General features: G+C 38.2%; 1 protein-coding gene and 2 non-coding genes across 6 annotated transcripts in view; 2 read left to right on the plus strand and 1 right to left on the minus strand.

Moving 5' to 3' along the window:
• The window catches only part of LOC106083827 (aminopeptidase N), a 324,056-nt gene extending 309,009 nt beyond the window's left edge, over nt 1-15,047 (plus strand). For all 4 annotated transcript variants that reach the window (XM_059362206.1, XM_059362205.1, XM_013247081.2 and 1 more), the window contains 8 exons: nt 372-731; nt 4,843-4,995; nt 5,066-5,383; nt 5,483-6,563; nt 6,628-6,818; nt 10,819-10,986; nt 11,238-11,378; nt 13,419-15,047. In XM_059362206.1, the coding sequence (XP_059218189.1) occupies nt 372-731; nt 4,843-4,995; nt 5,066-5,383; nt 5,483-6,563; nt 6,628-6,818; nt 10,819-10,986; nt 11,238-11,378; nt 13,419-13,674 (2,668 nt within the window). In that variant the 3' untranslated portion in view covers nt 13,675-15,047. The remainder of the gene's footprint in view (nt 1-371; nt 732-4,842; nt 4,996-5,065; nt 5,384-5,482; nt 6,564-6,627; nt 6,819-10,818; nt 10,987-11,237; nt 11,379-13,418) is intronic.
• Trnak-cuu (transfer RNA lysine (anticodon CUU)) lies at nt 10,519-10,591 on the plus strand. The gene has a single exon. It is a non-coding gene; the product is annotated as a tRNA-Lys (tRNA).
• Trnaq-uug (transfer RNA glutamine (anticodon UUG)) lies at nt 11,050-11,121 on the minus strand. Its single transcript has one exon. It is a non-coding gene; the product is annotated as a tRNA-Gln (tRNA).
• Nucleotides 15,048-17,047: the final 2,000 nt, after the last annotated feature.

Raw genomic sequence — 17,047 nt, forward strand, 5'->3', positions numbered from 1 at the left:
AACTTGGGTCTTGACTTCTTGAGCCGCTAGAGGACGCAATTCTTATCCGATTTGGCTGAAATTTAGCACGAAGTTGTTTGTTATGACAACCAACAGCTGTGCTAAGTTTGGTTGAAATCGGTTCATAACTTGATACACCTGCCATATATACCGATCTTGGATCTTGACTTCTAAAGCCTCTAGAGGGCGCAATTCTTATCCGATTATTTTGTATATAAAATATATAAAATTATATAAAATTCGGCCCGGCCGAATTTAGTACGCTTCTATTTGTTATTTATCAATTTGCTCCATATTACATTTTCTCATCATTAGCAGTTTTTATTGAAATATTACTAACAATATTTTCTCCTCCTTACTTTTTCTTTCAGCGTCGTCATTGAACCCAACAACCAGACATCCACCAGCAATGGCAGTGTGGCTATTCGCGTTCAGCGTGATATCCGTTTGACATCATTTGAACCCATTGTCTTGGATATCAATAATGTGACCATAACGAATGTACGCGTCACACGTGATGCATACGCGATGAATTTCAATGCAATCGATGTAGAATTTGAGAGCAGCTACAATTCAGATTATACGGCTTATGTGATCACATTGGCAAAAACGTTGGCTAGTGAAAAAGATCTCAGATTGATTGTTAGCATGGAATTTGTTAGTCAAATTACCGACACATTACAGGGAGTTTACAAGACTAGTTATATCAATGTGGATACGGGAAAGAGAGAGTAAGTATTGAATGATTGTATGATATCAAAAAGAAACCTTAATGTTCTAAAGTCAAGGAATTTTTCCCAAATACATTCATGGATTTAATTTGGAGTTATTTTATAAAACTTAAAAGGCTTGTACCTCCTTAAAATATTATATAAAACCTTAATAGTAACCACTAAAGAAAAAAGATTTTATCGCTTATATTTTGAAATTTCTTCCGTTAGACAATGCTTAATTTCAAAGCTAAACTTAAAATTTCATACATGTTTTTAGATCTTGCGCGGTACAATTCTATTTCACGACAACGCAACTACAAAACACACCAGAATCGTAATCGTCAATCAACAGATCAAGATAAAATATGAGGCGTTTTTCAATAAACTTTTCTTTTCCGAAAAGTCGATTGTGAACTTCGTTCATTGACATTGACTGATGACAGTGTTATGAAATTCTTCAAGGACTCCGTTATGAGAAATATTTAAGACATATCATTTTATTCCATATTAACGTCTATAATCTAATATTCGACTTATGAAACTTAAAACGCTCTTCTGAAAATTTTTCAAAAAAACCTATACTTACGCACTTGATAGCTTACAAGAATTTTTGATTTCATGGCCAAACAAAAAGGTGTCTACAATATCTTAGGATGTGTGCGCTTCTATTCCAATTTCCAGCATTCTTACAAGAATTTTTGATTTCATGGCCAAACAGAAAGGTGTCTACAATATCTTAGGATATGTGCGCTTCTATTCCAATTCCTAGGGTTAATTTTAGGTCATCCCTGTTTGCGTGAACCATGTGTAAGTGCTGATTTATATTTCATTATAGCAAAAGCATCCTCTTAATTTAACTGCTTAACCATTTCAATATCTCAATATAGTTCCTGAAGATCGTGATTTACTCCAAAGTTGTATCTGATTGCCATATTGTCTCCATTTCAATCCCTTTTTACTTGTCTCTTATGTTGCCATATCTTGTTTAATTTTGTTAAAAGAAAGTTAAAGTCTCCAGAACAGACCCAGCGGCCTACATGTAAGCACATCTTTCGGAAGAGCACTGGTTCAAGCTCACCTTGCGATCCACTTGTTCCGTGAAAACCAGTAGTCCTGCTCGTCCACATAAAATCTCATCACTCCCTCTGCTGGAACCTCCCGTCTTGTCTATGAGGAAACCTCCAAGAGGTACGTTTGCGAAGTTACCTAAAACAGAGAAAACCGCTATACCAAGGCCTGTGCCCCAGAAGACCTCTACATGAGCAAACCAGATGCTCTGTCCCTTATTTTCAATAATATAACTATTATTGTTATCATTATTTAGGAATTCCATGTGTCAGAGGGTCCTAAGAGTCCAGATTTCTACTTCCGTTATAACTCCTGACAAGCAGACCCTTCTGGGACCTGGATTTTACTCAGAACTCCAAACATTCCGCCACGAACTTCAAATCCCAGATCATTATCACCGCAATACTGTCCACAAAAATCCCTTCTCAGAATTTCACTTCGGCTATTGCTACGGCATCGACCTCTGTCGGAAAAAATATTTCCTGACTTAACTTAACAGCAATCAGTCAATTCCGAAGTCCCCTCGTCCTTTTATACAGCTCAGCCTCCCAGTCCTCCATTTTGGGAAAGTAAATCCTGAAATCATGCCTAGTATCGGTCTCGGCACGAGAAAGTCTTTGACCTCCATTAGTCTACCATTCCATTCTTTAGTATCCAAGAAGGCGCCGTGGCGGTACCTGTCCTCCTTCAGCATGCCATCTCCCTCGCGTGAGCATTATCTTGGCGGTACAGTTTCGAATATAGACAACAGTAGGCGGTACTCAGCATCGCATTCTAAGCTCCTTACACTAAGGAAATTAACTTTTCTATGAGTCCTCTGCAGATCAGGCTTCTGACCTGCTTAAACTACATGTATAAGGCTTCCTATCCACAGCCTTATACCATAATAGTGCCCCATATGAAAATATTGGCCTCGCAATGACCGTGTACATCCAGAAAATCATCTTGGAATAAACTTCCTCCGGAACACCCTCCTACAGTTTATTTCGCATAACTTGGCAGCAAATTTCAAGTTGCGAATTGGATCATGAACATGCTGTTAAGGAACAGCGGGGATACTTCTCTCATATCAATCAGTGCTGTCCGATACAAGTTTTATAATATGGGACCTCCTTTTTATTGCCGAGTTCCAAGGGCGTGCCATAGATCGTCACCACTTTTGTAGAGAAGTTAAAACGAGAGATTATCTAAGATAACTACCCAACAAATGTCGGTAGCACTAGGAGGGAATAATCTCCGCTGAAAATGTTTATGATGTTCACGCCAGGATTTTAACCCAGGTATTCAGCGTTAAAAGAGGTCATGCTGATCCCTACGCTACGATGGCCTCCCTTGACGGCAAGTTCCAAATAGACAGCATATTCATTATTCCAAACTTGCCTGCGGTATGGATCTAAACGCTCTTCGGCGCATGCAAATCATTGGACCTTTTAAACTACCTCTTCCTTTCATAATGGCCGGGTACATCAAGTAAATCATCAACCAAATTTCCCATAAACATTTCATTAAGGAACAGGGGATACTTCTCTCATATCAATGAGTGCAGTCCGATTTAAGTTAAAGTTCAATAAGAAGGAACCTCCTTTTTTATGCCGAGTCCGAATTACATGGCGCACATCGACACCGCTTGAAAGAGAAGTTCTAACATGACAGAATACCTCACAAATGTCTTCCGATGAAAATTTTTCTGATGTTCATGATGGGATTTGAACTCAGGTATTCGAATATGATCCAGTAAATCATATTCGGTTTAGAACACGAGTTTGGTATCCGCTTCTAGGGCCAAGTGTCTGGGTGTCCACCACACCCTAAAAACACCAACGAGATACCCACCGCCCAGAAGCCTTAAGGTAGATTTACTTGATCTAGAGCGTGAGGTTCACCTCTAGATCAAGCGGCATATCAAGCGAGTCTAGACAACATTAATGCAGACACGGTAGAAGATGCGGTAAATAGCTACGGGGTGAATGAAGTCCTTGGAGAACAACCGCCTTCCATTGCACCTGCAGAAATTGACCTCCCCCGGCAAGCCAAAGTAGTTCTGGCTCAATTACGCTCTGCCAGATGCAGCCGCAAGGATTGATGCCGACCTGCAAAATGTATGTCCCGATTGTGACCAGGGACCACACGATACACTTCACCTGTTTCCTACTTTATACGGAACTTCCCCCTGCAGAATTGGAAATACCAACGGTTTTTTTTCTGCGAGTAAAGTTTTTTAGCTTGTCAGCACTGGTTGAGTTCAAACATCATCTGTGAAAAGTGTTCAGCATACTCTGCCATTTCATAATGGAGATAATCACAAACGAGTAACGACTGCACATCTTTGAGCATTATTATCAAAATTTGTGCTCTGTGATAACAGGCGGATGAAAATCCAACCTTATATGGAAAAACTGAGTTCAGCGATTAGGCTCATTTCTGGCTAAATAGAAACGTAAGCAAGCAAATCATATGCCAAGTCTGAGGTGAAGAATAATCACATGTGCGTAAACATGGATTCATGGATCAAGCCATGAAACGCTACTTTTTTGCCACAATTGGTTGATTTGAACTTGGTTGATATGTGATTTCAACAAGACCTGCGTGTGCAACCTGCCACTCAGCTCGAGAAACAATAGATTTGACGCCTATTCACTATTTCTTGTAGAGTCATGTGAAGTCGTTGGTCATGAGGACAAGCCAAATACAATTGAAGCTTTAGAGTATAACACAACACGTGCACGTTTGACATGTTACATGTTATTCGTGGAATACGGATCGAAATGATCGAAAAAGTGGTGCAAAATTGGACCTTACATATGGACCATTTGGGCAAAAGCAGTGGTCGTTATTTACTTGAAATTATATTTAAAGAAAAAACTACGCTTAAAATTTACCCTTTCCAAACGAATTGAAGCTAAAGCTTTAATTCATCATTCCTTAATAGGTGAAGAACATCCTCTAAAAAATGCACTGATAGGTCTTTATTTCTAATATTAACTTAAAATGATTGTATCCCCTTAGATAAACTTTGACTATAGAGAAATTCTTTCATAACTAACCTTCTTTTTCATTACAGATGGATGATCAGCACACAATTCTCCCCCATTGATGCGCGTCGTGCCTTCCCCTGTTTTGACCGTCCCGATATGAAAGCGAATTTTTCAATCAGTATTATAAGACCCACCCGAACCGCAATGGCTTTATCAAATATGCCTGTATATAATAGCACGTAAGTTGGATAGTATCTTCCATCTTCACATCAACTTTATTGAAAATCTTGATTTTGTTTCTGTTTTCAGTGTAATTCGTCCCGGCTTTACCCGTGACGATTTTATGACTACACCAAAAATGCCTACCTACCTCTTAGCTTTTATTGTATCGAATTTGGTTAAATCTCATTACTCTGATCGTGATGCTTCCATGGTGCCACGTATTGAAATTTGGACTAAACCCGAAAATAAGGATATGACCCAATATGCCTATACATTGGTACGAAAATTCTTACCCTTCTATGAGGGCTATTTTGGCATAAAAAATCGTTTGCAAAAAATAGATTTGGTAACAGTGCCCGATTTTGGATTTGGAGCCATGGAGAATTGGGGTTTGATAACATTCAGGTAAGTTGATCGAAAAAAATTCTATTCTTGGAAATCTTTTCAAAATATTCATTCTTTATACTAATGTTATTGCTTTTATCTTTTTTACCGATTTCTCAGAGATTCTTCCCTTTTGGTACCTGAAGATTTAGAGAAAGCCTCTTCCTCAGAACACATGGAATTTGTTGCCCAAATTATAGCTCACGAATTGGCCCATCAATGGTTTGGCAATCTGGTAACTCCCAAATGGTGGGATGATTTGTGGCTCAAGGAAGGTTTTGCCTGTTACATGAGTTACATTGCGTTGAATCGTGTCCATCCCGAATATGAAATTATGGACACATTCACCGTCTTCGAATTCAGGGAATCCATGTCACATGATTCCGACAATAGTTCACATCCCATCTCATTTAATGTCAAGTCCACCAATGATATACGGCGTATTTTCGATCCCATCACCTATTCCAAGGGAACTATTCTACTGCGTATGTTAAACTCCATGGTGGGTAATGAAGCTTTCCGTGATGCCTCTCAAGATTTGTTGAAAACATTTGCCTATGGCAATGCCGATCGTGATGATTTATGGGAATTTATGACCAAACATGGTCATCTCAAAAAGACGTTACCCGATAATATGGATATTAAGACCATTATGGATACCTGGATCAATAAACCCGGCTATCCGGTGGTCAATGTGGAGAGACGTGGTGCCGATTTAATTGTTACCCAAGAGCGTTATATACTGCCCTCTCGCGATATGGCTGATGACAGCAAATGGATTATTCCCATTACCTATGAGACAAATGAAGTACGCACTGGCCACACCATACCCTCCTATTGGCTGATGGACAATGGCCATGAGTTGGTCATAAAGGATGTCTTTACTTCGGACAATAATAGCAATGACATTGTCTACTTGAATTTGAATCGCCAGGGTTATTATAGGGTAAACTATGATGTGGAATCTTGGTTGGCTTTGAAAAAGCAATTTAGCATTTTGCCTCGTGTGACCAGAGCCCAGTTGTTGGATGATGCCTTCCATTTGGCACAAGCAGAATATCTTACCTATGACATTCCTTTGACTTTCCTAATGGAAATATTCACCTCCATTGATGATGAATTGCTGTGGTCGGCTGCCCAACAAGGTTTGACCTATTTGATACATATGATGAGTCGTGAACCGGGCTATGAGACATTTAGGGTAAGTTGGAAATGGTTACGAGAGATGAGGAAAACATTTTGCTAACATTTTGTTTTGTTTTTAGGCCTTTATGAAATTCATGGTTAGACCCGCCTTTGACCAATACAATCTTCAAGAGCCCGATAATGAATCCCACATTCAATTGCAACACCGAGCCTTGGTAGCCAAATTGGCTTGTAAATTCAAATATGATCGCTGTTATAACATAGCCCACACTAAATATCGCAACTGGATGGCTGATCCCAATAGCAACCGGTAAGTCCAAATGATTATAAGCAAGAAAAAGAAGAAAGAAAGAGAACAAAGTTCTCGATCTGAAGTTGCACGAAAAGAACCGGGTATCGTGACCTTTAGATCGAAAACAGCTAAGATGGTTATCCATTCCTAAGCAAGGAGGTAATCAAGCCTAGGCAACATGGCAACGATTGGGTAATAATGCAATTCCTAGGCTATTCATGGGAAAGATGGAAAACGAATTATATTTACCTGGAGCTAGGAACCCTTAAGTTTTATATTTTCCAAATCTATCCGATTGACCCGGAGTCTAAATATAACGGGATCCACCAATTATTAGAAATGATGGGGCAAAGTTTTATTCATTCTTAAATTTCATCAGATTTGTACTCTGCTCACAAAAGCCTTTAATTTAAGTCTCATATTCTCCCCTTATACTTGACTAAAATTTAATATCACATTCCTACTGCAATTCCAAATATCTTACAATTGAGCTCAATATTATCCCGTTTATCTGAGAATTGTTTTTGCGAAAGCCGGGCAATGACATAGGCAATGCTCCAACGTCTCATCATCTTCCCCGCATGCCCTACACATGCTATAATTTGCCGCACCGATTTTACATAAGTAAGTTCTATGTGTCACCTTATGATACCGAGAGCTATACTGACTTCCTTCTTACTTCCTTTTAGTAATACCCTTGTCTTCTCACGATATGGGTCACCCCATAGATTTTCGCTGTCCTACTACCGTTTCGCTGTTCCACAGGGTTGCATGCGCATTCGTCGCCCACTCCCTTAACTCGGACTGCGTCGACCCGAAAGGCCTCGGGTTAACCAAGTTTATTGACTTCAGTTCTCTGGCCTTCACTGCCAAATCGTCTGTTTTCTCATTCCCAGTTACTCCACTATGGCCTGGCACCCAAACGATGCGGATGGTGCCATCCTCAGAGAAGGCGTTAATCTTCTTCTTACACTGCAAGAATGTTCGTGACCTTACCGTCCTGGTTGTTATTGCCCTTATGACCTGTTTACTGTCCGTAAAGATGTTCACATTCGACGTCCTCGCGTTAAAACCACACCACCTAACGCATTCCGTGATCGCCCGGATCTCTGCCTGCAGGACCGTATTATGGTCAGTCTCAATCCCTGAGTTCTCAATGTAGACCCACAGGCCCACTCTGTCCTGTTTGGTTATAACAAGTATTGCTCCGATCGGTGTTCATTTCTAGATATCTTTCATACTATGAATGTACAGATTAATTTAGGTGATTTAAGGGGGGGGAGCGGACTCGGATACTTTTCCTAAGTTTAACAATTAGATTCATCTCTACTCAAAAATAACCTTCATTTGCGTCTTATAGTGTCCCGATCGTTCTTTATGCGTGTTTAAGGCGGTTTCTTGGGAGTTGCCCTTCCTGACACTTGGTCCCATATTTTTGCATCAGTTTCCAACGCTACCCTCTACTCCTAACTACCATTGATTTAAGTGCCTTACTGTCCCGATCGCTTATATTTCCGTTTGGGGGTTTTGGGTGGGGCGTTTCCCCTAGTTTTGGGTAGCATTAGGCTACAAACAAAAATTCTTTTAATTCGCTCTACCCATCTCTGGCAGTTTCGGGACAATATGGGGCTTTTTATGTCCAGATCAATTTAAACATAAACTTTAATCAGTACTCCCATCTCTGTCGGTGTGGCCAATGGACAGACATGTGAGGCGTAGAGATGGGCGGTAAATTTGATAAATACACGGATATTTACTCATTTATACCCAGAAGCAGGGTATTTATAATATTCCAGGTGTCATGGGTATGGAAACATTTTTCAAAAATTTTTTGATAATTTCGTATTCCTTGTATATAAAGCTGACCTTCTGGTCTCATAAAATCGGATTTTAGTTATACATAGACTGATCTACAGACCTAAAGTCTTGATGCAATAAATTGGTATTTTCCATCCGATTTCGGATGAAATTTGGCACTATATTTAGATATAGCTGCCCTTAGACCGACCACCCGATCTCCCGATGTAGGGTATTGAGGCCATAAAAGATCCATTTATTACCCGAATTCGATGAAATTTAGCACAGAGTGTTCTGGTAGACTCCTACTCATTCCTGTCAAATGTGGCACAGATCGGGCGATATTTGGATATAGATGTCATATATACCGAGCTCCCTATATTGTGTAATGAGCCTATAAAAAAACATTTTTATAACCTCCACCATAGGATGGGGGTATACTATTTTCGTCATTCAGTTTGTAGCACCTCGAAATAGTATTCTTGATATATATATTCTTGATCGTCATGTCATTTTAAGTCGATCTAGCTATGTCCGTCCGTCTGTCTGTCGAAAGCACGCTAAATCTCGAAGGAGTAAAGCTATCCGCTTGAAATTTTGCACAAATACTACTTATAAGTGTAGGTCGGTTGGGTTTGTAAATGGGCCAAACCGGTCCATGTTTTGATATAGCTGCCATATAAACCGATATTGGGTCTTGACTTCTTGAGCCTCTAGAGGGCGCAATTCTTATCCGATTTGATTGAAATTTTGCAAGTGGTGTTATGGTATCACTTCCAATAACTGCGCTAAGTATGGTTCAAATCTGTCCATATTTTAGTATAGCTGCCATATAAACCGATCTTGGGTCTTGAATTCTTGAGCCTCTAGAGAGCGCAATTCTCATCCGATTTGACTGAAATTTTGCACGTAGTGTTTTGGTATCACTTCCAATAACTGTGTTAAGTATGGCGCAAATCGGTACATAACCTGATATAGCTGCCATATAAACCGATCTGGGATCTTGACTTCTTGAACCTCTAGAGCGCACAATTCTCATCCGATTTGGCAGAAGTTTTGTAAAACGGCTTCTCTTATGACCTTCAACATACGTGTCTAATATGGTCTGAATCGATCAATAGCTTGATACAGCTCCCATATAAACCGATCTCCCGATTTTGCTTCTTGAGCCCCTACTTGGCGCAATTCTTATCCGTATGAACCGAAATCTTACACAATATCATATTCTAATTCAATATTCTTTGTTTGCCTAAAAGGAGATACTGCTCATAGAACTCGACACATGCGATCCATGGCGGAGGGTATATAAGATTCGGCCCTGCGGAACTTACCACGCTCTTACTTGTTCATCCTGTTTGGATGAAATTTGGCACAGCGAGTTCCGATACCCCTCTAAATCTTTTTATTGAATATCGTCCAGATCGGACCATATTTGGATATAGCTTGCATGCAAATGCAAATTAGATGGGGTTTAAATAAAACTCATTTGGTGCTTGTTCCCTCGAGGTGAAAAATCCAGTAATTGATTTATAGGATGAGGGAAATATCGAAATTTATCCTAGGTAAACTTACCAACCCTTGAAATAGATGTCAGAGGGTCCACAGCACCGTCATTGTAAAGTCCAATAAGGTAATTAGAAAGCCTATAAATGATTTTTACATGGGATGGCCAGTTTATATTCGGTACAAAAATGTTGATTTCTATCTGAAGCTTTTTATTTCATTCAATAACACAACACTGTTATATGCAAAGCTATCCAATTGCCACCCATGTTGTTAACAAGAAATGCTTTTCGTTAACATAGACAAAGCTTTTAATACAGACAAAATGAGTAGGCTGTTATTCAAAAAGCTTTAAATTATAAGATACTAAGTTTGTAGCCTAGCAAACAACAAGAGTTTTTGTCAACTATCGATAAGCGCCCGGCTAGCTCAGTCGGTAGAGCATGAGACTCTTAATCTCAGGGTCGTGGGTTCGAGCCCCACGTTGGGCGAGAGAAAGTTTTTTAAAAAAAATAGAAAATTAAAAAAATTATTGGTAAATTTCTTTGTAAAATTCTATTGAGATGTTTCAAATAAATAAAAACAAGGCGTCAACATAGTTTTGTTTAAGGATTTCCGCTACATGTGCCAATTTTGTTTTTTGTTTCTCTGTACATATATTTCGTTTTTTTTTTTCATTTTAATACCTAATTTTATTTGTCTCTTATTCTTCTTCTAGCATTACACCCAACATGAAACCTGTTATTTACTGCACTGCTATGGAAGAAGGCTCTTTCCAAGAATGGCATTTTGCTTATAGGCAATACAATCGTACCACCAGCGCTTCAGAAAAGGAACAAATTCTTTCTTCTTTGGGTTGCACCACCAAACCTTGGTTATTATCAAAGTAAGTTACAATGCACAAAAAAATATATAATTATCACATTTAAGAAAAAAAGAGATTTCAACCAGGTTCTACCGAGATTTGAACTCGGATCGCTGGATTCAAAGTCCAGAGTGCTAACCATTACACCATAGAACCTCTTGTCATCTCATTTGCCAAAGAACAGTTTTGTATTTTCACCACACACAAACACACCACTAATGTGCACCACTTAATGGACTTCATTGTTGTTTGTCTTATTTGTTTTCTTTCAGATATTTGAACATGACATTAAATTCAACACTCATCATGAAACAAGATGGCGCTCGTGCATTTAGGGCTGTGGCCGAAAATCCAATTGGCTTTGAAATCGCCTTTGATTTCTTGCAAACAAATATCAAAGAAATCGCTGAATAGTAAGTTTTTTTATATATTGTATATATGGCATATAGGGTTGTCGTTGAGATTTATTGAAAAGGGTCAAAAATAGGACATTTATTTAAAAAAAGGGTTAAAGCTTTTTTTTATATCATTCATTTTGTTTGACCCATCTATAGTGAAGTGGGGGCCACCATAACTCAGAGGTAAGCATGTAAGAATGCCTGGGTTCAAATATTGGCAAGAACATTAAAAAGTTTTCAGGAGTGGTTATCTCCTCCTAGTGCTGGCACACTTGCGAGGTATTTATCTTAGTTAACAAACCGTGTAAACTTATCTACTAAGCGGTGTCATTGATATGAGAGAATTATTCTCGCTGTTTCGTAATGGAATGTTCATTGGAGAATTCGCATACTGACATTGCCATTCCTTGAAAAGGATCCGGAAAATTCTTTTCGCGGGATTTCGGTTGATCAGCATTTCTTAGTTTAAAGTAAAATGTGACATTGATTCAGAGCCTGTTTCCAATAATTCGTGCATATATTTTTTTATACCCTCCACCATAGGAGGGGGGTATACTAATTTCGTCATTCTGTTTGTAACTACTCGAAATATTCGTCTGAGACCCCATAAAGTATATATATTCTTGATCGTCGCGACATTTTATGTCGATCTAGCCGTGTCCGTCCGTCCGCCTGTCCGTCCGTCCGTCTGTCTGTCGAAAGCACGCTTCCGAACGAGTAAAGCTAGCCGCTTGAAATTTTGCACAAATACTTCCTATTAGTGTAGATCCGTTGGTATTGTAAATGGGCCATATCGGTCCATGTTTTGATATAGCTGCCATATAAACCGATCTGGGGTCTTGACTTCTTGAGCCTCTAAAGTGCGCAATTCTCATCCGACTGGAATGAAATTTTGCACGACGTGTTTTGTTATGATATCCAACAACTGTGTCAAGTATGGTTCAAATCGGTCCATAACCTGATATAGCTGCCATATAAACCGATCGTGGAACTTGACTTAGCCCTGGGGTACACCTGCGGTCAATTTATACTCATTGGATGAGAACTCATCTATAACGACTCGAATAGTGCGATCTCTGAGAAAGCTCGAAAAAAATCGACACCAAATGCGACAAGCTTTGATAGTAGTGCACCGTGCCAGACCCTATCAAATGCCTTGGAGATATCCAGAGCCACAACCTTACTCTCACCAAACTGGTGGATTGAGCGACTCCAACGTTCCGATAGAAGTGCCATGAGGTCGCCCGTAGAGAAAATTAAATGGACGCGATCATTTGAGATGCCCATGATATTAGCTATTTCACGCACTTTATGCACTTTGGCTACAATTTCTGTTTTTGTTGCTGTTTTTGGACGTCCTCTACGTGGTTCATCTAGAGCCACAGCCTAACTCTCACCAAACTGGTGGATTGAGCGACTTCGACGTTCCGACAGAAGTGCCATGAGGTCGCCAGTAGAGAAAATTAAATGGACTCGAGCATTTGGGAAGCCCATGATATTAGCTATTTCACGCATTTTTATTCGTCGATCATTTAATACCATATCATGTACTTTGGCTACAATTTCTGTTGTTGTTGCTGTTTTTGGACGTCCTCTACGTGGTTCGTCTTCAATGCTTGTACGACCACGTTTGGATTCAGCAACCCAATTTTTTACTGTTGCATATGAAGGAGCTTTTAACACATTCACCATATCAATATGAATTTCTTGTACCGATGAACCTTTTTATGTAACTACACCACGCATTTCTAATTTTTCCATCGCGGATCTGTCTTTTGTGAACATCTGTTTTTATATGAAGGAGTTGCCAGATGGAAACAAAATTTAACATGTGTTCATTGCAGAGATGGAAGTTTTCAAAGCACTCAACTTTTTTCTGTTTATACAGCGCTTTTTGTGCTAGGCTAAGAAGTTACCGAACCGCCGTTGTACACATATGAAATTGGGCCCAGCCAAAGAGGTTTTACCTTATTTTCGCCTAAAAATATAATTTTTAAAATTTATTTATTTTATTAACAATAATTTCATAACCTTTATTCTTTGTTTTTTTTTCAGTTTCGGTGATGGCTTCTCCACATTAACGTCAATGATCAAATCGATAACCACTTATATGAGTAAAGAATATCACAAAGAGCAATTGGAGAGATTCCGTGAGAAAGCAAAAGGCTTGGGCCTGCATTCAGTAGCAGCGGCCATAGATTTGGCCATGGAACAGGTCAATAACAACATTTATTGGCGCAATCGTTCCTACTATAGTCTCAAGTCATTTGTGGACATCATAGTGGAGGACTTTGAAATCAATATCTTCTAAGTCTTAGCCAGAATACAAAATATCCTTACACCAAAATACTTCACAACACAAACACATACACACACACACACATACACCCCTACCCATTTAAACATATTTACATGCATACAATCACTTACATCATGAAAATGATAAAGAGAAACGATTTAAAATTATGAATAAATTAATTACCATACTAAAAGCAAAACAAACATACATACATACATACATTTATGTTTAAGGAAGAATAGATGAAAAAGAAAACAAAAACAAAAAAGTAAACAAATTATTTTTCAAAATAGGTTTGCAAATTTTTTATACGTGAAACACACACCACACAAACTTTTTTCATAATTTGAAAAGAAAAAAACGAAAATTTCAAAACATAGGGCCTCAAAAATCAACGATGACTTTTCTTTGATTGATTTTTCATTTGAAATTTGATTTGCAAACAAAAAAAGTGATATAATTTTAGTTTATTTTAACAACATTTACAATTTAGTATTGAGCTTTAAAGCTAATTATAATTACATATTTTTTTTCTATTACTTTTATTGCTATTTTATTTTTTCAAAAACCAAACTCAACTAAATATTATGATTTATAATTTATTTTTTTTTTGTTTTATCTTTTTTTCTTTACAAAAAAAAAAAATAAAAATATTTTTCTATAGAATTGTGCTATATGTAAATTTTGAGGAAAGAAAAAATTATTTTATTATTATTTTTTTTTTTAATCATATCTTAAGTATTGTTCCTATATTAAAATTAAACCATTAATATTAAGAACTTGGAAGAACGCAAATAAGATGGTAATGATGAAGAATGTTGACCGAAACTCCTAGAAGAAGCCAAATTTGTGGTGTTTTAAAAAAAATTTTCGCACTGCTGTCATTCCTTGGTCTACAAATCTTTTGCCCGGGGCAAAAGTTTTCAATGTTGACAAACGAAAAGAATTACACCGTGAAAAAAGAAGTAAAATTAACTAAACAAACACAAAAAAGAATTTAACTGACATTCGTTGGAAGAAGTTAACGAAAATACGCTGCTAATGTAAAATGTTATTTGATAAGGTTTTTTTTCGTTTATTTTTTTGCGACTGGCCTATTCGGGCATTTTGAGATCAGACATTTTCTCTATTCTAATAAGCTATAAAAAAGCCTTTTAGTATTCTAAGTTCGTTTGTGTGAGCGCGCCCAATTTCTAATCTTAACCCTATTTCCTTTTTCCTTTTTGTCTCTTCTGAGTGTAGAAAATCCTACCAAGATTTTTATTTTCATATAAACCAAATAGTTTTAAACATAGTAATTATTAATTTACATGTACATATAAAATTGATTAAAAATATTTCGCAGTAATTATAAATAAATAAAGAAAAAAAATGCGTGCAGCGAATTTTATGAAGTTTTTTTTTTCAATTACGTACAAAAAGGGGTTTGGGTTATAAACAAATAAAAAGGCTTTAAGCTCGGCCGGGCCGATACCCACCATACCTTTGGATACCCACCATACCTTTGGATACCCACCATACCTTTGGATACCCACCATACTTTATGCCCCATAGCAGCTATATCGAAATATGTTTCGATTTGGAACAAATACTAATAAGTACAAGTTATTGTTTAATTATGTATAACAAAATATTGGTCTTTTTAGAAGTTTTATCTAAAAATAAACCGATCTGAATCATATACAACATGGATATCGAAAAGCCTTACATAAGTCAATGTGTCCAATTTCAGTGAAATCGGATTATAAATGCGCCTTTTATGGGGCCAAGACTTTAAATCGAGATATCGGTCTATATGACAGCTATATCTAAATCTAGATCGATTTGGGCCAAGTTGCAGAAAAATGTCGAAGAGCCTAACACAACTCACTGTCCCTAATTTCGGCGACATCGGACAATAAATGCGCCTTTTAAAGCGCAAGACCTTAAATCGAGAGATCGGTCTATATGGCAGCTAAATCCAAATCTGGACCGATCTGGGCCAAATTGAAGGAGGATGCCGAGTGGCCTAACACATCTCACTGTCCCAAATTTCAGCAAAATCGGATAATAAATGTGGCTTTTATGGGCCTAAGACCCTAAATCGGCGGATCGGTGTATTTGACACCTATTTATTTTCAAATCTGGAGCGATCTAGGCCAAATTGCAGAAAAATATCGAGGGGCATAACTTAACTCACTGTCCCAAATTTCCGAGACATCGGACAATAAATACGCCTTTTATGGCCCCAAAAAAATCGAGAGATCGGTCTATATGGCAGCTATATCCAAATCTGGACCGATCTGGACCAAATTGGAGAAGATTGTCGAAGGGCCCAACACAACTCACTGTCCCAAATTTCGGCGACATCGGACAATAAATGCGCCTTTTGTGGCCCCAAAACCTTAAATCGAGAGATCGGTCTATTTGACAGCTATATCCAAATCTGGACTGATCTTGTCGAAATTGAAGGAGAATGTCGAAAGGGCCAAATACAACTCACAGTCCCAAAATGTTGCGATATCGGACATTAAATGCGCCTTTTATGTGCCTAAAACCCTAAATCAAGAGATTGGTCTATATGACAGCTATATCCAAATCTAGACCGATCTGAACCAAATTGAAGGAGGATGTCGAAGGGCCTTACACAACTCACTGTCCCAAAATTTTGCGACATCGGACATTAAATGCGCCTTTTTTTTGTGCCCAAAACCCTAAATCAAGAGATCGATCTAAATATATGGCAGCTATATCCAAATCTGGACCAAATTGAAAAAGTATGTCAAGGAGCCTAACACAACTCTCAGTCCCCAATTTCGGCGACATCGAACCCTTTTATGGGCCCAAAACCTTAAATCGAGAGATCGGTCTATATGGCAGCTATATCCAAATCTGGACCGATCTGAGCCAAATTGAACGAGGATGTCGAAGGGCCAACACAGCTCACTGTTCCAAATTTTGGCGAACTCGGACAATAAATGCGCCTTTTATGGGCGCATTTATTGAATATATATGTATATATATGATCAAGAATATATATACTTTATAGGGTCGGAAATGGATGTTTCGATATGTTGCAAACGGAATGACAAAATGAATATACCCCCATCCTTTGGTGGTGGATATAAAAATTTTATATATTAACTTGTGTTAGATGTTGAAAAAAACTAGAGGCATATAAACATGTCAGAAGCAGAAAGACTTAATCACTCAAGGCCTCCAGCAGGACTTGATAGCTGTGCAGTCTCCATGTAGTCATCACCTCTATGCACGCACGAATCCTCTTTAAGATACAAATGCACCCATCTCCTTGGGTATCACAAAGTAAGTATTTAACTTTTAACGGGGGTTTAACTCTACATTCATACGGAACAGACATAAACGGGAATGTAGTAACTCAGCAAAT

Source organism: Stomoxys calcitrans, chromosome 2 (genome assembly GCF_963082655.1).
Source record: "Stomoxys calcitrans chromosome 2, idStoCalc2.1, whole genome shotgun sequence".
Classification (NCBI taxonomy): Eukaryota; Metazoa; Arthropoda; class Insecta; order Diptera; family Muscidae; genus Stomoxys; species Stomoxys calcitrans.